Below are 22429 nucleotides of genomic sequence, written 5' to 3'. Positions count from 1 at the left end.
AGGAATATGCATTACCAATAGGTGAATATTCCTATCTTTTGCTTGCAGGCTGATTCAGAAGTAGCTCAGGCAGGGAAAGCAGTTGCATTGTACTTTGAAGATAAACTCACAGAGATCTACTCAGACAGGACCTTCGCACCTTTGCCAGAGTTTGAGCAGGAAGAGGATGATGGTGAGGTAACTGAGGACTCTGATGAAGACTTTATTCAGCCCCGCAGAAAACGCCTAAAGTCAGATGAGAGACCAGTACATATAAAGTAAAATGACATGAACTTAAACCAGTTGTTCAAAAAAGAAAGAAAAACTTCTATTTAAGTGTTGCTGGAATATCCTGCCTACAGTGGGCTCCTTCTTGAAGAAGCTGATAGCTTTTACACAGTATTAGATTGAAATAATGGACAGAAAACACATTCTGGTCAAGAAAGGGGGAAAGGACTCTATTTGCAACTTTAAAAGTAAAAGCAAAAATGAAAGTGAAATGATTTGAAGATTTCTGTTACTTCAGAGAGTGGTTCTGATTGCTAGAATGGGCTGATGTTGATGATCGTTTGGTATTGATTGGTGCAAATACTGAGTGTTCAAGTACTTAAGGGTCATGTCACTGGTTAAATTGTCTCTTTGGACTAGAGTGCATATTTACTAAAACAACTTTTATGTCTCTCCCTTCACACATACACAGTACTGGGTTATTTTCTAGTCAAAAATCAAAGTGCTCAGATTCCACTTTGATATCAGTGCAGATGTGCATTGGATCATGCCATTATATTTTCTCTTGTTTTGATGCTGTTGGGGCTTAGTTTTTATATTGGTTTAAAGAATTCAACAGTAGTTTTATTTTCTGTTCATACTTAAAGAATTTGGGAAACATGCCCATTGATCATCATTTAATCAACTCTGGTGTTCTATTGAAAGAAGTATGGTAACTTTTCAGTAGCAGATCATTTATAATAGTCATTTCCAGAAATCACTTCCACAGAATTGTACTTCCTAATCAAATCATCTGATCACACATTTATTCCCATGAAAAGTAGGATGGGTGTTTGAAAATTAATCTAGTTTTCTGTACATTTAAAATTTGATTGAAGTGACAGCTGGCTCTTACCCCGTCTTCCTTCATATCGGTTTTCTGATAGACCACTATTGGCAAACAGTTATCTGTCAGCTACCAAATGTGTAAAATTTTCTGTATTTCACTTTGTCTTATTTGTAAATAGTGAACTAAAACTTCTGGCAGATCAGCAACATTTGCTGAGCCTGTTTTTTAAGCTAATATGTATTCTTACTAATGTTCCTATCAAGAATGGATTTGTAATATATGCTGTCTATTTCTAATGTTCACATTCATATTTTGAGGTTCTATCTTATTTTAATAGAGAACAGACTTCTCAGAAAATCTTCAGAAGCAGCTTATTATTAAAATATCAAAATATTGAAATAAACCCGGTGGGGTTAGATTACTCATCCGTCCACCAAGTGGGACATTTGCATGGACTGGGGGCTTTAAGGACTTAGAACAGACCTGTAAGTATATCCTGAAGATGAGCCAATCAATCCCCACTTGAATGGTTACTGGAGTAGACCCGCCTACCCTGATTTTAGCACCCAAGGCAGATAAAATCACCTTGGCTCTGTTTCATTTTTCTTCTCTTCATTTGTGATGCTCAGATCCAAGATGTGTGTTCTAGACTGTGTACAGGCTTCTCTTTTGTTGAGTTAAAAATTTTAGTCCTACTTTTGTATGGACATATTAGAATGTAAAGTGACCAAAATAGAAGACTTGCCATTAGATATTTTTCAGATGTCAGCAGATTTGTGGCAAATCATTTGCCTTTTTAAAACTTCAGCTTAAACAGTTCAGACAGTAGACTCCTCAGAAAAACTTATTTGACGTAATTGTCTAAGAGGTAAATATTTTTTAGTGCGTATTGAATCAAATAAAGTGCTCTAAAGAAGTTATTACACAAATTTCTTTGGGTTGTTTTTCTTTAACATGTGGTGGGGGTAAACATAAATATGATTCAAGCCTTCTAATGGTATATTAGTTTTATTATTGCTGTTGACTTCATTCTGTGGCTTTCTTTTAGCTCTTTCAGTTGTTATAAGTTAAACTTTAAAACATATACCAAACTTATCAATTTACTCAAATTTCAGATTCTTATAAAAAACAGATTTCTTATAAAAAGGAAAAATTATGTTAAAATCCCTTTATCTATGTGCATTTTCCTCTTTCCTACAACATTCATGATTTCCTTTTATCAGGAGACTTACCTAAGGGCACATTTTGGAAAGTAACGAGTAGCAATGTAACTTCATTTTGCCAAGCCATTGAGTTCTGATAGTTTGAGCTTGCTCTTCATGTGAATCCTTTTCATGGTCTTAGATAACATGTTCTACCAGAAACAAATTGTAAGTAAAATATTTGATACTTGGGGCCTTAAAAGCTAATGTGTTCCCTTAAAGACATTTACATGTTCGATGGAAATTTTAGTTTTTATTTTCTTTTAATATTGGTTCTTAAAAAGCCACTTATTGCCAGCATTTAATAGGTTCCATTTCTGTTAACAGAAGGTAGGTTCATACTGATGAGGAATTACTGTTAAATTATATAACTTATCAACAAACCACCATTATATTGAAGGTATTAAACCTTTTTTTCTTTCACATTTATCATTCATTGTGTTTCTAAGCTGATTCGTTCACTAACATGCCTGTTAAAGTATAAAACATTTATATTCAGTTATCTTACATTTTCCTATTTATTTATGTTTTAAAAAGACAAACACTGAATATCAGTCCCTGAAGTCAGTTTGTTTTAATACTCCCTTAAAATTGTATTCTTTGTTAAAATGTAGTATTTTTTATTTGCAGATGTTAAATGTTTTCTTAAAAGCTTGCAAACTTTCACCACACTTCATTTTTCATTTCCACTAAGAACAAAGTGTTCCTTGGTCTGTTCCTCTGACCTAAATTTGTATTTTTTAGCACTTGGCTCAGTTGATTCACTGAGTGAGAGAATTGCTTTGCAAGGTGAAGCATGTATGTGTTCCAAAGTGTGGTGAAGTTGTAGGTCAAGGTCTACTGAAATGTCAAATCATTACCAGAGAAAGGTTAAGGCATTGAATCCACTGTCAAAATCATTCTTTTTGGAATCAATAAGGTACTTTCTGACTTCTATTCTTATATAAGGAGATTTTAAATAAATTTTAAAGTTAATTCTAATTTTTTTGTTACAACATTGAGATTTTTAGTTACTCCAAAGAAATAACACTTTTAAATAGAAGCAAAAGGTTTATAGTGTGCAAATTGTAGATTTATCAATTACCTCAGCAGGTATCCTGCCATGTAACTATTAGTGATTAGTTTTAATAAGCCAGTAGACTTAGGTATTTGGACTATGCTCTTGGGTTGTGGCCTACCATCCATTATTCTCTTAGTATTTAAAATGGAGTAAATGCTGTGGCCCCTTCTCCCTTGGCCTTTTAAAATCCCTTACCCATACTCACTAATATACAACACATGAAGTGTAAAAAATGTCATTTCTTGAGGTCAGCACTGCTTATTTGCATACTTAACATTGGATCAGTGAGTAGTTTTATAGTAGTCTACCCTCCCCAACTTCCCTAATTCAAGCAATCAAGTTCTTAAGTCATGCCATGAATTCTTAACTCATACTGTCTATATTAATAATCTGCTGGAGGTGATCCAAGGTGTAAGGTGAATCACAACTTGATCATCATATACCAGACCTGGATGTTTTATTTCTCACAGTTATCTTCTCCTCGATAAAGCAATAACACTGCTTTAAGTCTGTTGCCTAATAGCATGTCATAATCCTCTCGTGGATGGTGATTTTATAGGAAAGTTTGTATGCATATCACCCAGTCTATCTTTTAAAAATTAAGGAATTTAAATGTATGCTGGACCTAATGACAATATATTGTGGCATTTTATTTTAAAAATTGGGGAAAGTTGCATATTTTTTTAAAAGTAGGCATTTGAGTAAAAAAATCGAAGGTACTTTTTTAAGAAAATTTATATGCCACAGTTTACATAGACATTTCAGATTTCAACATATACTCTTGATATAATGGTTTCTTTTACTTGGTCAAAATGCACGTATAGTATTTCTTCCATCTTAGTTCCTTGTGTTTGCCTTTGTGGTCTTTTATATATTTTTATTGTATCTGAGAAACAAAATTATCTTCAAAAATAAGTCAATTTGGAAATATTTATTATAATCAAACTACAAAGTGTACAAAATTAAGTTTAGCCCTTTTCTAGCAAGTGATCTTTAAAGTTAAAAATGTTGTTCTTTTAAATTCTCCAGATTTGTGTGGGAAGGCACTGAAATGATCTTGCAAGTGCCACTGCAATATTCCCTTTCAAGTGTGGCCTAAATTTCAGTCTTAAGAACGAAATGCATGTCTGCTCCTGGTCTGAAAAATGTAGGCATTAACTATATTTTAAATCACAGTGAAACATGTATATAAGCCTATAACAAGAAGATTTGTGCAATTTGAAAGCCTTTTGATTTTCTATGTAGACATAACCTACACACGAAAGGGTTAAATTCACAGCCTTACTAGTTCCTTGTTTCCCCTCATTATTATTCCCCTCTTCTCTCACCTCATTATTATTACTAATACTACAGTTACTTTTTTTTGCACATAGTTAACTACCCTTCAGTATGATTCTGAAAGAAAAAGTGCTGTTTCTGTGGTATTGTATTCTCTAAATAATCATATTTAATTTTTTTGAAACAAGGTTGCAGTTTCTAATTGTTCTGTTCCTGTGTTTTTTGCTGGTGTGTAATAAAAGCAAGGTTTTCTTTTCATGGTTATTTAATACATTAGCTGCCTGTAAATATTTCTTGTTATAATGCTCTGGAATGTGTTGTAGAAGTTGTATTAGATTAGTTTAAAACCTTGTTTGAAAGCCACATTGTTTTGGTTATTTCTATTAAATTAGAAAATTGAAAAAGTTTTCAAATGAATTTCTTTTTTTTTCTTCTTCTTTGAGACTTAATCACTTAGATTTTAAAAATTTACACTCTGTGTGAGGCATCGGAGATACTTTCATGAACAAGATAAAATACAGTCCATGCCCTCCCAATTGTTTATACTCCATTTGCGAATGATAGAGATTAACACAGAATATAATTAGTAACACAGAGAAGGATCTAACCCCAAATTTTGCTGGTCAGGGAAATGATCTCTCTCACTCATAAAAGATAGTACCAGGTAAAAGAGAAAATGAAGAGAATAAATATACAGAAGCCTAAAAGTAAAAGAGAACGTTTTTGTATTCCAGGACTGAAAGGGTCAGTTTAACTGGGGTAGAATGTAAATTGGAGTAATAAAATATTAAGCTGAAGAACGGAGCAGGATCATTTTCAAGCAGAATGTCTTGAAAGTTATGATATAAGGGCTTGGGGCTTTTTCACTGAGGTCAACAAGGAGTCCCTGAAGAATTTTAAGCAGGATGGGGCTTGGTGAGTTGACATAATTAAAATGAGCTTTCTGATCTGATTATGAAGAATGAGTTATGGAAGAGATTGGTGGTGGAAAGGCAGTTTAGGCTATGAGTAATCTAGGTGAGCCCTAAGTTGTCTGGCAATGGAGATGGAAAATGGCAGTCAAATTTTAGAGAAATTTAAAAAGTGAGCTATCTCAGTAACTGTCCCAGTGGCCCAGTAACTGAGGCCATGTGGTTGCCTAAGACAGTTGATGTGGTACCTATTAAAATAAGGGGAGAAAGGAATAGATTTGAGGATTTGTCGAGTTTAAAGTTCCTCTGGAAAATTAAGGAGAAGGTAGAGGAGCCTGGTGGGCTACAGTCCATGGGGTCGCTCTTAGTCGGACAAGACTGAGCAACTTCACTTTCACTTTTCACTTTCACACGTTGGAGAAGGAAATGGCAACCCACTCCAGTGTTCTTGCCTGGAGAATCCCAGGGATGGTGGAGCCTAGTGGGCTGCCGTCCATGGGGTCGCACAGAGTCGGACACGACTGAAGTGACTTAGCAGCAGCAGGTGTCCTTCTAGGATAGTTCTGGTGCTTATCTGGGCTGCAGATAGAATCTGTAAGATACATCAGGAATCACGTCTGTTGTATTCACTGAATATGCCTAGCACATGAATATGAATTCATGAATATGCCTAGGCATTCACCAACAAATGTCAGAGTTGAGCCACTTGCATAATAGTTGGTAACAATGTTAAGAGTATAGTATTGCCTAGGAGATATATAGAATGAAAAGGGTAGAGTCCTTAATGCCAAGAGACATTTAAGGAGTAGGAGGAAAAAAAAAGTCTTCAGAAGTACCCTATGGTTAGCCATGGAAGAAAGCCAGGAGAGCTATAATGGAAGACGAGAAAAAGGCTGCAGGAAGGGATGTGAAGTAATCAGTGATAAAGTGTTGGAACAAGAGATGAAATAATGCTAAAGTGGCCAGTAACTATAGGAATTTAGAAGCCATAGATGACCTTTTGATAAGACCTGTTCCAATTTGGACAGCAGCAAGAGTTCAGTGGGTTAGATTAATGACTGAGTGTAGGCTGTTCTTTAAAGAAATATGACGTTGGTTTTTCTTTAGGTTATTCAGAGCTAATGGTCATGAATAATTAAGTAAAACATCAGAATGAAATTTCCAAATTGTTACCTTTCTATATGCATTGTAAAAAGAATGGATTTTGACCATTGGGCAGTCTTTGGTTGAAACCTTTTGAAGTGATAAACTTAGATTTATTGATCTGTGTGTACTTTGATTATTTATGTTGGGAAATGGGGATATTCATATCTAGGTCATGGAATTGCTATAGACACAAGATCCGTTGTAGCTGCAGGGTTGACACATAGTAAGTTCTCAAAAACCATTTAGCTTCATTTTTCCTGTTTCTCCTGCCTGTTATTGCCATGAAAAGGGGCAGGTTAGAAATGTAAATTTCTCCCTTTTTACTGATGAGATAAAAGACTTCAATACAGGACCTTAAGATTTGTAAATCTATCCTCTTGAAGTAGTAAACTTGTCATTCACTAATTTAGTTGGTAGTTAGACTTTTGAATCCCAGCAGATACTCATATTTTGCCTTAGATTTGTAGGGAGAATAAATGCAAAAATTAACAGGTAGGATATAGAACCTAGTGCCAGCTTTTGTCTCAAGCTTCCTTTTCATATTACTTGAGCCTCAGGTAGTGGTAAATGTTCTTTTGTTTACAAATATGTTAATTAGTTGATTTGGAAAGGCAATATACAAGGACATCAGTTTCTGCAACATGGCAGACTGCATACCCTGAGGAACCCGGATGGTCCAAATGTCTGAAATGCTGAATAAGACTCAGTTAAAAACAAAAACCTTGTTTAAGTGTATTGCTGAGTTAGGAAGGAAGATGCTCAAAACTCCACCTTGTCACCTGTATCATTTTTGCCAAAAGTATTTGGCCTGAATCTAATCATGTGGAATAGACATAGGTGGAATATAAGACATTTACAGAGATGCTTGATACAGTTACTTTAAGTAACTGTTTTATAAAACAGATGTGGAGGCTATTCTAGATCAGTTACATGTAGTACATGACCTTAGATTTGATCTTGAATTAAATAGTCCCAGCCATTAAAACATTTTAGGCACATCTGTGAAAATCTGTATATAAACTCTTAAATGATATGGAATGTTTAATTTCCTTAGTGATAATAGATTTGTGCTTATATAGAAAAGTCCTTTTTTCTTAGGAGATGGCATGCTCTAATACCTAGGGATGAAGTATTATCATAAATGGTTAGGCAAAATATGTGTGTATGTATGATAGTGCATATGTGCCAGGAAAACTGGTAAGTCAGTTAAAGGTAGATGAGTGCATGTTGTTTGGAACTTCTGGAGACTTGAAAATTTTCAAAATAAAATTAATGAAGGGTGGGACAAAAAGCATGAATCCAGAGAAGAATTAAGAGGACCATTGCTCCAGGTGTCCTCAGGACTTTGGAATGCCAATATAAGTGTGAAGTCAGAATGAGGTGTTTTTCTAAAACCTGGGACCTCAAAATATGATACACTCAATGAAAGAGTGAACCACAATAGCCTACTTCAGAGAGGAAACTAGGTACAGGGAAGAAAAAAGATCTTCCCTGAGAATTTGTACCCACAAGCCAACACTGACTCATATTATTTATCCAGTCATAGAAATTAAAGTAGGTTCAGGTTAGAGGTGATTGCAGCCACTTAACAGAATTAATGTTAATAGTCTTACAGAAACCACTTGAGACCCAATCTCCAATAATGTTCGTAGGTAATGTGCCAGTAGTCTTGGATTCATTCAGAATGGCAAAAATAAGTTTTCTTAAAATTGGGAGAAACAGCGGATTTTGACCCATAATGACTGTATTGGATGAGTGTTCAAAGACTTTTTAAATTAACATGTCTAAAACTGGGATGGCATTGTGTAGTATATTTTGGTTATGTTAGTGGTCAAAAAAAATGGCGTATCCTTCAATATTTGATGGCTTACATTCATTGAAATACAATACCAGGAGTAAAGCATCAACAGTTTGAGAAGGAATAAGAGTATTAAAAATGGTGGAGGTGCAGGATAACAAGAGTTCATGGAAAGAAAAATAACCAGTCAGACCTGAAATATTTAGAAATAAAAAACAGATGAAAGACAAAGATGAATTATGCAAAATGCAGTATATTATAGAGTATATGAAGGATAGGTTAAAGGACATTGAGAATATATGGAGAAGGTCAAGAACATCTAATAAAGTATGAGATGGAGATGATAGAATACTTATGGATGATATTTGAGGGCATTTTGCTAAGAATTTGCCAAATTTGAAGTAAAAACATCTTCAAATTGGTGGTGTCTGGGGAAAAAAATCATCATCTAGATCTACTGAGCTAGGTTGTGGAAGACAGACAAAAAGTGAGAAGTCAGAGTAATATTCTTACAAAGCAAAACCACCAAAATAGAAGGTCTTAAAAGAGTAAGAGAAGAGCCCTCCTGAAAGGAACAGTAGTCTTAACAGCTGTTTAAGAATAACAGTGAAAACCAAAAGATAGTGGAATAATATTTTAGATATTGAGAGGAAGCTGTTAGGCCAGAATTTTGTACCCAAGACTATCAAAAGGGGCAAGCATGTTTTGGCTAATAAGGGTTTACTACCAATATATCTGTCTACATTAAATGAATGTGAGGGTTCACTCCAAGAAAAGCAGAAACAAAAATCTAAGACATAGTAAGGAATGGTGACCAAAGACAATGGTTAATGAGGGTAAACTTTATAAAACAATAATGTCAGTTTTTGCAAGTTAAAAAAAGGCTGAATGATTTATGGCAACAGCATTTCCACTTCCTGGAAACTGGAAAAAACATATAAAGCCCCTGAAGGTGGTCCTGTGTGCAAACAGCAGATGAAGAAACATCTCTTCAAGAAAACATGTGAAAATTCTGTTAGTTCAACCGTTAACAGGTTCTAAACATTCCAAGACGCCCTCCTCTCCCTTGTAACCTCTGTGACATAGAGACTTCAGACTGCTGCAACCCAAAACACAGGCTTCCTCTCAATTCCTAGTTGGAAGGCTCTTTTCCTAGGAAAAGCAGGACATACGTCTCATCCTGCCCCCAGCTGCCTGTTGCTGGTGCCAAGTCTTGAGTGTGGTTAGAAGTGGGAGCATTCTTCTATTCAACCTCCACTCAGAAAGGAGGCTCCACCTTGAATGTGGCGTGCTTAAAATACTGGGACACTGATCACCTTTGCCCTGTCTCATGAAGTGGTGGTTCCATGCCAGGAGAGGCAAACTGAGACCTCAGGCTGCTTTCCCACCTCCTCCACTGAGCTTCTAGGGGTGTCACACGCAGAAATTTGACATTGTCTAGGCTTGGGCTTAAGAGATTTTCCCTTGAAGGAGAAGCAGTTTATGAAACCAATATCTCCTTTTCTTTTGTGAAAGAAGCAACTTCATTTCTCAACAGAGCATTGATAACTTCATACCTGACGGCACAACACTAGTTGTTCAGTCGCCGTGTTGTGTCTAACTCTTCATGACCCTATGCGCTACAGCACGCCAGGCTTCCCTGTCCCTCACAGTCTCCTGGAGTATGTCCAAGTTCATGCCCATGGAATTGGTGATGCCTTCCAAATGTCTCATCCTCTGTTGTCCTCTTCTCCTGCCCTCTTATTCCCAGCATCAGGGTCTTTTCCAGTGAGTCAGCTGTTCGCATCAGGTGGCCAAAGTATTAGAGTTCAGTGTCAGTCCTTCCAATGAATATTCAGGGTTGATTTCCTTAAAATTGTCTTGTTTGACCTTGCTTTCCAAGGTTCTCAAGATTCTTCTCCATCACCACAGTTTGGGAGCACCAGTTCTTTTGTGCTCTGCCTTCTTTATTGTCCAGCTTTCATATCCATACATGACTGCTGAAAAGACCATAGCCTTGACTAAACAGACCTTTGTCAGTAAGGTGATGCGTTTGCTTTTAAACAGTCTAGGTTTGTCATAGCTTTCCTGCCAAGAAGCAGCTGTCTTCCAATTTCATGGCTGCAGTCACCATCCACAGTGGTTGTAGAGCCCAAGAAAAGGAAACACTAGAGGTTGTGACAAGAGACAACTGAGATGAAATTCAAGGTCACTAGTTTATAAGGGCTTCCCTGATAGCTCAGTTGGTAAAGAATCTGCCTGCAGTGCAGGAGACCCTGGTTTAATTGCTGGGTTGGGAAGATCCGCTGGAGAATGGAAAGGCTACCCACTCCAGTATTCTGGCCTAGAGAATTCCTTGGACTGTTTAGTCCATGGGGTCACAAAGAGTTGGATACAATTGAGCAACTTTCACTTTCAACTAGTTTATAGGGAATGAGGTAGCTTGAAGGAGCCATCACTGGGATTGTAAGTTTCTACCTTTAAAGGCGCCAGAATACTCCAACATGATGGAGTAGTTTATAGAGCACTTTTATGCCCCACAGCATTGTTGAAAACAGTACGTGAGTTTAACAGCTGAGCATAGTCAAAGAAACAAGGGAACCTTACTAAACCCCAAGAATTTGTGATTATACCCAAAGCTGTGCCTCTTGAGGTACATTGAAAGCTTAATACTGGGAGAGGGGAGGAGGTAACATTTCACTAAATTCCAGTTCAGTTCAGTCACTCAGTCATGTCCGACTTTTGTGGCCCCATGGACTGCAGTATGCCAGACCTCTCTGTCCATCACCAGCTCCCAGAACTTGCTCAAAATTCATGTACATCAAGTTGGGGATGCCATCCAACCATCTCATCCTCTGTTGTCCCCTTCTCCTGCCTTCAGTCTTTCCCAGCATCAGGGTCTTTTCCAGTGAGTCAGTTCTTCACAGCAGGTGGCAAAAGTATTGGAGCTTCAGCATCAGTCCTTCCAATGAATATTCAAGACTGACTTGCTTTAGAATTGACTGGTTTGATCTTGCAGTCCAAGGGACTCTCAAGAGTCTTCAACATCAAAGCGTGAGTTCTTCGGCGCTCAGCTTTCTTTACGGTCCAACTCTCACATACATACATGACTCCTGGAAACACCATCGCTTTGACTAGGTGGACCTTTGTTGACAAATAATGTCTCTGCCTTTTAATGTGCTATCTAGGTTGGTCATAGCTTTTCTTCCAAAGAGAAAACATCTTTTAATTCCATGGCTGCAGTCACCATCTGCAGTGATTTGGAGTCCAAGAAAATAAAGTCTGTCACTGTTTCCATTGTTTCCCCATCTGTTTGCCATGAAGTGATGGGACCAGATGCCATGATCTAAGTTTTTTGAATGTTGAGTTTTAAGCCAATTTTAAGTCACTAAATTTCGGACAGTCACAAATACCAATCCTTGGAGATGAGGGAGGGGATGGACCCATTGCTACAATGCATTATCTAAAATCTTCAGTTCCTGACAAATAGTCATGCAAAGAAATGGGAGTGTAACTCATACACTGGAAATAAAGCATTCAACAGAAACTGTAAGAGTGACAAGAGACTTGAAAATAAAACTAAAGGAAAGCATGGTTAAAAAGTAAATGAAGATACGATGACCGTGTTATATTACATGGAGGATATCAATAGAGAGTTATTCAAAAGAAATGGACTTCGCTGGTGGTCCAGTGGTTAAGACTCCACACTTCCACTGCAGGGGACACGGGTTTGATCCCTGGTCAGGGAAGTTTTGAAAGCTGTGTGGTACAGCAAAAAAAAAAGAACCAAATGGAAATTTTGGAGTTGAAGGGTACAATTTTAAAAATTAACTAGAGAGGCTGCAACTTCAAGTAAACTTGAACTGGAAGAAGAACGAATAGATGAACGTGAAGATGGATCAATAGAAATTTTTAAAAAATGAATACAGCTTCAGAGAAATGTGGGACACTATTGAAGACCCTTAACATAAGCAGAATGGGAATACCAGAAGGAGAGGAGAGAAGGGAGAAGTAAAAATAAAAAGTATTGCAAATCAATAACTTGATAGTCCAGGAAATTTAGTGAACCCAAATATGATAAAAGCAGTTCTTCAGAGATATCAAATTTAAAAGTGTCAAAGACAGAATATCTTTTTTTTTTAATTTATTTTTTTATTTGACAATATTGGTTGGTTTTGCCATACATTGACATGAATTCGCCCCAGGTGAAGACAGAATATCTTGAAAGAAGCAGGAGAAAAACCTACTTTCAAAAGAATAAGGGTAACAATTGACCAGAAGGCTGTAGATAAAATTCAAAATCCTCAGAGGAAAAGAATGTCAACCAAGACTGCTATATCCAGCAAAGGTCCCTTTCAGAAGTAAAGGTAAATTGAAGACTTTTTCAGATAAAGCAAGATGTGACAGAATTTGTTGCTAGGAGATCTGCCTTACAAAAAATTTAAAGAGGAGTTAAGGTTGAAAGCAAATGATACCATGTGGTAATCTGAATCTGTTTCAGTAGAGGTAATTGTGTAAGATGTTATGTAACTATATAAACATAAATGCATATTTTCCTTAATTGTAAATAGCAACTTCATTTCTATTGTGTGGAACAATATGTATATTATATGTCATTGGACCCAGACTGAAATATATATATTTTGTATTTGCTAATAACAGCATAAAGGAGGTGGGTAGGAGTTATATTGGCATAAGGAAATTACTATACAGTTGACCCTTGAACAACATGGGGTTGGGGCACTGCATTTGAAAATCCATGTGTGATATTATAGTTGGCCCTCCCTGTCTGTTGCTCTGCATCCAGGGGTTCAGCCAGCTGTGGGTTGTGTGGTACTAGAGAATGTATTTATTGAAGAAGCTGCATGTATAAGTGGTCCCATGCTGTTCAAACCCATGTTGTCAACATTTCAATTGGTTAAATAATTATAATAGTGTACTGTTGGGTTTATAACTAATGAAATTTTATGTATAATATTACAAAAAGGAGGAAACTGGAATAGAGCTATAAGAGTAATATTTCTATAAGGAATTAGTTAGGAAAAGTGTAGCTGATCATGTTAAGATGTGTATGGTAAAGCCCAGAAAAACTTAAAAACCCTCAAAATGTACAGTGAAAATTGAAAGACATTAAAATACGGCTTTGGAAAATATTTACTTAAAGCAAAAGAAGGCATTAAAAGAAGACTAAGAAACAGACTTGAGACATAGAAAGCAAAAATTAAAAAGTTAGGCATTAATCCAATGATGTTAATTAAAAACAGTAAATGTGATGATTAAGCAATCCAACTAAATGACTGAGATGGTCAGACTGAATGGATAAATACATATTTTCTGCAGGAAATGTAGATTCAAAGATGCAAATATATTGAAATAATAGAAGGGAATAAAATGTGTCCTGCAAACAGCAACCCCAAGAAACTTGGAGTGCTTACACTTTGAGAGAGAATAACTTTAGACCAAGACATAGTATGAGGAACATTTTATAAAGTGATTAAGTGTCAGTCCACCTCAGGGGGATGTAACAATTACACATTTACCTACTAATAGCACAAAAATCCAAGACAGCGAAAAACTGATAGACATGAAGGGAGAAGTAGTACAACAGTAATAGTTGGAGATTTCAATATCTCGCTTTGAATAATGGCTAATACAACCGGAAAGAACAATGAAACAAGATGAACAAAACTATAAACCAGCTGATCTAATAAGTCTAAGAGGATAGAAATAATGCAAAATGTTTTTCATCAACAATGGAATGAAATCAGAATAGAAAAAAGTTTGAGAAAAATCACAAATAAGTGAATTATTAAGTGTAACACTCAAATAACCAGTGGTTCAAAGAAGAAATCAAGGGAAATCAGGATATACTTTGAGATGAATAAAAGTAACACAAAATATAACAACTTACGAAAAAGGAAATGGCAACCCACTCCAGTGTTCTTTCCTGGAGAATCCCAGGGATGGGGGAGCCTGGTGGGCTTCTGTCTATGGGGTCACACAGAGTCGGACACGACTGAAGTGACTCAGCAGCAGCAGCAGAGGGAAATTTATAGCTATAAATGCCTATGGTAATAAAAAAATTGAATCATAACCTTCCAGTGGGCTTCCCTGGTTGCTCAGATGGTAAAGAATCTGCCTGCATTACAGGAGGTGGTTTATTAGCTAAGTCGTGTCCAACTCTTGCAACCCCATGGACTGTAGCCTGCCAGGCTCCTCTGTCCATGGGATTTTCCAGGCAAGAATGTTGGAGTGGGTTGCCATTTTCTCCAGTTCCATTCCTGGGTCAGGAAGATACCCTGGAGAAGGGTTAGGCTACTTGCTCCAGTAATCTTGGGCTTCGCTGGTGACTCAAGACGGTAAAGAATACCTGCAATGCAGGAGACCCTGGTTCAATCCCTGGGTGGGGAAGATCCCCTGGAGAAGGGAATGGAAACCTGCTCCAGTATTCTTGCCTGGAGAGAGGAGTCTGGCAGGCCACAGTCCATCAGGTTGCAAAAAGTCAAATACCATGAGTGACTAAGCACAGCATAGCAACCTTCCAACTTAAGACACTGAAAATATATAGCAAACTGTACCCAAAGCAAACAAAAGAAAGGAGAGACCAGAGCTGAAATCTATGAAATACATAAAGACAATAGGGAAAAAAATCAATAAAATTTAAAGCTGATTTTGGGAAGATCAACAGAATTGACAAACTTTTAGCAAGATTAATCAAGGGGGAAAAAAAAGATTCTAATTACTAGAATCCAGTGAAGGATGGAATGTTACCACTGATCTTTTTTGCTTTGGTTTTTTTAAATTGAAGTACAGTTGATTTTCAATACTGTGTTAGTTTCAGGTGTACAGATAGCACAGCTGTTCAGTTTCATGTATATTTCATATAGGTATTATATGTTCAGATTTTTTAATAGGTTATTATAAAATATTGAGTATAATTCTCTGTGCTATACAGTAGGACCCTGTTGGTTACCCATTTTATATGTTGTTGTAGTAGTAGTATATATTTCCTTCCTGCCACTGATCTTATTAGAAACAAAAGGACAATGAGACTTTCCAGGTGGTCCAGTGGTTAAGACTGTTATTCCACTGCAGGGGGCACAGTTTCCACCTCTGGTGAGGGAACTGAGGTCCTGAATGCTGCAAGGTATCACTCTGTCACTCCCCACCCAAAAAACAGATAAGAGAATACAATAAGTGATTGTGTGACAACAAATTAGATAAACCTAGATGAAAAGAATAAATTCCTATGAAAATACCAAAACTAAAGAAAACAATAGATAAGGTGAATAGGCCTCTAACAAGTGAACAGTCTGAAGTAATTTTAAAAACAAAAAACTACCCACGAAGAAAAGCCTGGCTCAGTTGGCTTCTCTACTGAATTTAAATAAGCTATATCAATTTTTCATAAAATGGTCCCAAAAATAGATAATGAATACTTTCCAATTTTATGAGGCATTACCCTGATACCAAAACCAGACATCATAAGAAAGGACTACAGACAAATGTCTATTGCTATGGATGTTCAGGTCAACAAAACACTAACTAACTTAAAGATGAATTATACACCATGGCCAAGTAGGATTTACCTGAGGGACGTAAAGTTCAACATCTGAAAGTCAATGTAATATCAATTGAATCAATACAGTAAAAAACAAATTACATCATCTCAGTAGATGGAAGAAAAGCACTTGGCAGATTCTAAAACCCCTTCATGATAAACTAAAAAAAAAAAAAGATATTCAACAAACTAGGAGTAGAAAGGAGCTTTCTTAACCTAAGGACATCTATGAAAAATCTGTGATATTGACTATCACATCACGGTAATCCAAGTCTATGCCCTGCCCAGTAACGCTGAAGAAGCTGAACGGTTCTATGAAGGCCTACAAGAACTTCTAGAACTAACACCCGAAAAAGATGTCCTTTTCACTATAGGGGACTGGAATGCAAAAGTAGGAAGCCAAGAAACACCTGGAGTAACAGGCAAATATGGCCTTGGAGTACAGAATGAAGCAGGGCAAAGGCTAATAGAGTTCTGCCAAGAGAACACACTGTCATAGTAAACACCCTCCTCCAGTAACACAAGAGAACACTCTACACATGGACATCACCAGATGGTCAACACCAAAATCAGATTGATTATATTCTCTGCAACCAAAAATGGAGCTCTCTACAGTCAGCAAAAACAAGCCCAGGAGCTGACTGTGGCTCAGATCATGAACTGCTTGCCAAATTCAGACTTAAATTGAAGAAAGTAGGGAAAACCACTAGACCATTCAGGTATGACCTAAATCAAATCCCTATTGATTATACAGTGGAAGTGAGAAATAGGTTTCAGGGAATAGATCTGATATTCAGAGTGCCTGATGAACTATGGACGGAGGTTCGTGACATTGTACAGGAGACAGGGACCAAGACCATCCCCATGGAAAAGAAATGCAAAAAGCAAAATGGCTGTCTGAGGAGGCCTTACAAATAGCTGTGAAAAGAAGAGGAGCAAAAAGCAAAGGAGAAAAGGAAAGATATACCCATTTGAATGCAGAGTTCCACAGAATAGCAAGGAGAGATAAGAAAGCCTACCTCAGTGATCAATGCAAAGAAATAGAGGAAAACAATAGAATGGGAAAGACTAGAGATCTCTTCAAGAAAATTAGAGATACCAAGGGAACATTTCCTGTAAAGATGGACTCAATAATTAAGGACAGAAATGGTATGGACCTAACAGAAGCAGAAAAACATCTATTTCTGCTTTATTGACTATGCCAAAGTCTTTGACTGTGTGGATCACAATAAACTGTGGAAAATTCTGAAAGAGATGGGAATACCAGACCACCTGACCTGCCTCTTGAGAAACCTGTATGCAGGTCAGGAAGCAGCAGTTCGAACTGGACATGGAACAACAGACTGGTTCCAAATAGGAAAAGGAGTACGTCAAGGCTGTATATTGTCACCCTGCTTATTTAACTTATATGCAGAGTACATCATGAGAAATGCTGGGCTGGATGAAGCACAAGCTGGAATCAAGATTGCCAGGAGACATATCAATAACCTCAGATATGCAGATGACACCACCCTTATGGCAGAAAGTGAAAAACTAAAAAGCCTCTTGATGAAAGAGGAGAGTGAAAAAGTTGGCTTAAAGCTCAACATTCAGAAAACTTAAGATCATGGCATCCAGTCCCATCACTTCATGACAAATAGATGGGGAAACAGTGGCTGACTATTTTATGGGGCTCCAAAATCACTGCAGATGGCGACTGCAGCCATGAAATTAAAAGACAGTTACTCCTTGGAAGGAAAGTTACGACCAACCTAGACAGCATATTAAAAAGCAGAGACATTACTTTGTCAACAAAGGTCTATCTAATCAAGGCTATGGTTTTTCCAGTAGCCATGTATGGATGTGAGAGTTAGACTATAAAGAAAGCTGATCTCTGAAGAATTGATGCTTTTGAACTGTAGTGTTGGAGAAGACTCTTGAGAGTCCCTTGGACTGCAAGGAGACCCAACCAGTCCATCCTAAAGGAAATAAGTCCTGAATATTCATGGGAAGGACTGATGCTAAAGCTGAAACTCCAATACTTTGGCCACCTGATGTGAAGAACTGACTCATTGGAAACACCAGGAGTTGGTGATGTGACCCCATGGACTGCAGCATGCAAGGCCTCCCTATCCATCACCAACTCCTAGTGTTTACTCAAACTCATGTCCATCGAGTCAGTGCTGCCATCCAGCCATCTCATCCTCTGTCGTCCCCTTCTTCTCCCACCCCCAATACTTCCCAGCATCAGAATCTTTTCCAATGAGTCAGTTCTTCAAATCAGGTGGCCAAAGTTTACTACTATTCAGCATTTTACTGGGGGCTCTAGCCAGGGCTGTTAGGCAAGAAAAATATTTAAAAGACGTCCAAATTGGATGAAGTATCTCCATTTACAGATGACATGATTCTATAGTAAAAATCCTAATGAATCTAGTAAAAATCTACTAAAACTAAAAATCATGTTCAGCAAGGTTGCAGAATATAAGATCAATAAATAAAAATCCACCGTGTTGCTACACATTTCAAATAAATGACCTGAAAATAAAATTAAGAAAAAAGTTCCAATCATAATAGCATCAAAAATAATCAGTTCAGTTTAGTTCAGTTGCTCAGTCGTGTTCTAATCTGTGATCACATGGACTGCAGCACGCCAGGCCTGCAGTCACCATCACCAACTCCCAGAGTTTACTCAAACTCATCTCCATTGAGTCTGTGATGCCATCCAACCATCTCGTCCTCTGTCATCCCCTTCTCCTCCTGCCTTCATTCTTGCCCAGCATCAGGGTCTTTTCCAATGAATCAGTTCTTCACATCAGGTGGCCAAAGTATTGGAGTTTCAGCTTTAGCATCAGTCCTTCCCATGAATATTCAGGACTTATTTCCTTTAGGATGGACTGGTTGGATCTCCTTGCAGTCCAAGGGACTCTCAAGAATCTTCTCTGACACCTCAGTTCAAAAGCATCAGTTCTTCAGCACTCAGCTTTCTTTATGGTTCACCTCTCACATCCATACATGACTACTGGAAAAACCATAGCTTTGACTAGATGGACCTTTGTTGGCAAAGTAATGTCTCTCTGATTTTTAATATGCTGTGTAGGTTGTTCATAGCTTTTCTTCCAAGGAGCAAGCATCTTTTAATTTCATGGCTGCAGTCACCATCTGCAGTGATTTTGGAGCCCCAAAAAATAAAGTCTGTCACTGTTTCCATTGTTTCCCCATATATTTGCCATGACGTGATGGGACCGGGTGCCATGATCTTAGTTTTTTGAATGTTGAGTTTTAATCCAACTTTTTCACTCCCCTCTTTGACTTTCATCAAGAGGCTCTTTAATTCTTCTTTGCTTTCTGCCACAAGGGTGGTTTATAACACTTAAGAATTAAATTTAACCAAATGAGTGCAAAACTTAAATTCTGAAAAGTATAAAACAGAATTAAAAGATCTGAGTACTTAGAAAAGCATCTCATTCATGGATCAGAAGACTTAACATTGTTAATAATGCAATACTCCAACTGATATATGTCAATAGATTTGGTATAATCCCTATCAAAATCCAAGATGACTTCTCTGTAGAAATTGATGAGGTAATTCTAAAGCTCACATGGAAATGCAAAGGACAGGATAGTTAAAACAAGCTTGAAAAGGAATAAAGAGGTTTCACACTTCTCATCAAAACTTATCAGAAAGCAAAGATAATCAAGACATTATGGTATGGACACAGACAGATCAATGGAAAAGAACTCCAGAAATAAACCCATAAATCTCTGGTCAGCTAATTTGTTAACAAGAGTGCCAAGGCAATTCAATTGGCCAAAGAACAGTCTTTTCAACAAATGTGAGTCGTTCAACCAGATAGCCATGGACAAAATAATGCAGTTGGACTGTTACCTTATAACAAAGTGTATCAGAAATGTAACTATAAGAGAGAAAGAACCCACCTGCCAATGCAGGAGACATAAGAGACATGGACTCAATCCCTGGGTCAGGAAAATTCCTTGGAGGATGGCATGATAATCCACTTCAGTATTCTTGCCTGAAAAAATTCCCATGGACAGAGAAGCCTGGCAAGCTACAGTCCACGGGGTCGCAAAGAGTCAGACATGACTTAAGTGACAACACACACACACATAAAAGTTTTAGAAGACAGCACAGGGGAAAAATCTTCATTAACTTGTATTTGGCAAAGAATTCTTAGACATGACACCAAAAGCATAGCAACAACAAAGAGATAAATGACTTCATATGAATATCAAATTTCATATTCATCAATGGATACCATCAAGAAAGTAAAAACCCACAGAATGGGAGAAAATATTTGCAAATCATACATCTGAAAAGGACCATACCCAGAATTTACTCCTCTCTTAAAATTCAATAAAAAGACAAATAACCTAATTAGAAACGGGTAAAGGATCTGAACAAACATTTCTCCAAAGAAGATATACAAATGGCCAATAAGCACAAGAAAAGAGGCTCAAAATCATCAGGGAAATGCAGAGCAAACCCCTAGGATGGCTAGAAGTAAGAAGTCAGATAACAAGTGTGAGCATGTGGAGATCTCAGAACCCTCATACACTGCTGGTGAGACTAATGTGGTACAGCTGCTTTCAAAAACAGTCTAGCACTTCCTGAAACTATTAAGCATAGCTTTACCATATGATCCAGAATTACCCTCCTAGTGTATAAACAGAAATGAAAACCTAGTTCCACACAGAAACTTGCACACAATTCTTTTTAGCAATATTATTCCTACTAGCCAAAAGGTGGAAATAATCTAATGTTCATCAGTGACTAATGTATAAGCAGTATGTGTTTATACAGGGAAACTTACAGGAGACAGAAAATAGATTTGTAGTTGCCAAGGGTCAGGGATTGACAGCTAAAGGGCATGGAGTTTCTTTTGGAAGTGATGAAAAATGTTCTAAAATTGACTGTAGTAATGATTGTGTATATCTGTGACTATACTAAAAACCTTTGAATTGTATCCTTTAAGTGGATGAATTGTGTGGTATTTGAAATAGCTTAATAAATATTGAGGGACTTCCCTGACAGTCCAGCGTTTAAGACTCTGTGCTTCCAATGCAGGGGTCATGGGTTCCATCTCTGGTCAGGCAGCTAAGATGCTACACGGTACAACAACAACAAAAAAATTAGAAAAATAAAGAAGCCTGCTCATAAACAATAAGAACTAAAATACTGAACAAAAGTAGCATATAAGCAGCAAAGAGAAACTCAAAGCATTTTAAGGGCCTTGAATTGTTTGACAGTAGAGTCAAGATACTGGCCACTATTAGATCTTAATATGCATAATAATAACTTAAAAATAATAGACTGTGTAATAAACATGCAAGGAAAGAGGGAAACTTAAGGAAGAAAGGAGAATAAAAAGATGAATAGAAAGCACAAAATAATATGGAAATAAATCCAATTATTAATAATCAGTAAATATAAACAAACCAAACTGCCTAGTAAAAAAAGGAACTTTGTCAAACTATATTTGAAAATTTATAAACTTAATTTTTTTACAAGGAATATACCCAAAATGAGCATATGGAAATATAAATTTCAATGAGGATTTATAGAACATAATAGCCAATAATTGGAGAGTACACATTTCTTTTGAATGGGTTAAACTAATGTATGGTAATAGAATCTAGATGAGTGGTTGTTTCCAGTGGGGGGACTAGATTTACTAAAAAGGGTCATAACTCTTTTGGTAGTGAAAATGTTTTACACTTTGGCTGGGGTGGTGGTTACAAAAATGTATGAATTTTTAAAAATTCATCTAACTATATACTTTAAATTGATTATTTTATGTAAATTATCTCATTTTTAAAGGAATAATTTTAGTTTATTTTGCTTTCCTAACTGTTCCACAAAAGAAGTCATTATATCCAAGTTAGCTTATGGTCTTGAGATAGTATTCCCACCAAAATTAATCAGATATTTTGTTAAGTGACTGATTCTAATTTTGGTGTGAGAAACATATAAGCCCGGAGCATCTTATCACATGAAAATGAAGGAAGTTAATCACTACTATTGGCATATCATAAGGACTCAGGAGCCAATGTGGAAAGATATCCATTTTCCAAAAATGATACAATTTTAATTTCAAAAAGAATTGCAACTGATTGAAACCCATAAAATACATTTATATTTGAGTTCTTTAAGTAGTGTAAAAACCAGTCCCCTTTAGAAGATGGGAACCGATTCGTTAACTAGAAATGTGGTAGATAGACGGAGAGAATCGAATACTGTGCCCTCTCCTGTATGAACTGCAGCATTGAGTAACCAAGCAGCAGACGAGGGGTGCATTCCTGTATGAAGTTGAATGGAAATCAAATTATGGAATCAAAGCATCATTTTGCCACCTTCAGTGAATCGGTGTATCTTCGCAATGAGCAGGGGGGAAAGCATTATAAGCTTCCTGATGAAAGAACACAACCCAACCTAGAGTCTTGTCAAAAGAATCAAACCTGAA

General features: G+C 36.9%; 1 protein-coding gene across 2 annotated transcripts in view; it reads left to right on the top strand.

Annotated features, from left to right (window-relative positions):
• Positions 1–20999, top strand: part of TRIM33 (tripartite motif containing 33) — a 164980-nt gene extending 143981 nt beyond the window's left edge. For both annotated transcript variants that reach the window (XM_055403686.2, XM_055403685.2), the window contains one exon: positions 49–20999. In XM_055403686.2, the coding sequence (XP_055259661.1) occupies positions 49–261 (213 nt within the window). In that variant the 3' untranslated portion in view covers positions 262–20999. The remainder of the gene's footprint in view (positions 1–48) is intronic.
• The last annotated feature ends 1430 nt before the right edge of the window (positions 21000–22429 follow it).

The sequence above is a fragment of the Moschus berezovskii genome, chromosome 4 (genome assembly GCF_049115385.1).
Source record: "Moschus berezovskii isolate FMDL1 chromosome 4, NW_MosBer_1.0, whole genome shotgun sequence".
Classification (NCBI taxonomy): domain Eukaryota; kingdom Metazoa; phylum Chordata; class Mammalia; order Artiodactyla; family Moschidae; genus Moschus; species Moschus berezovskii.
Note: the sequence above shows the minus strand (reverse complement) of the source record. Positions and strands in the feature narration are given on the sequence as shown.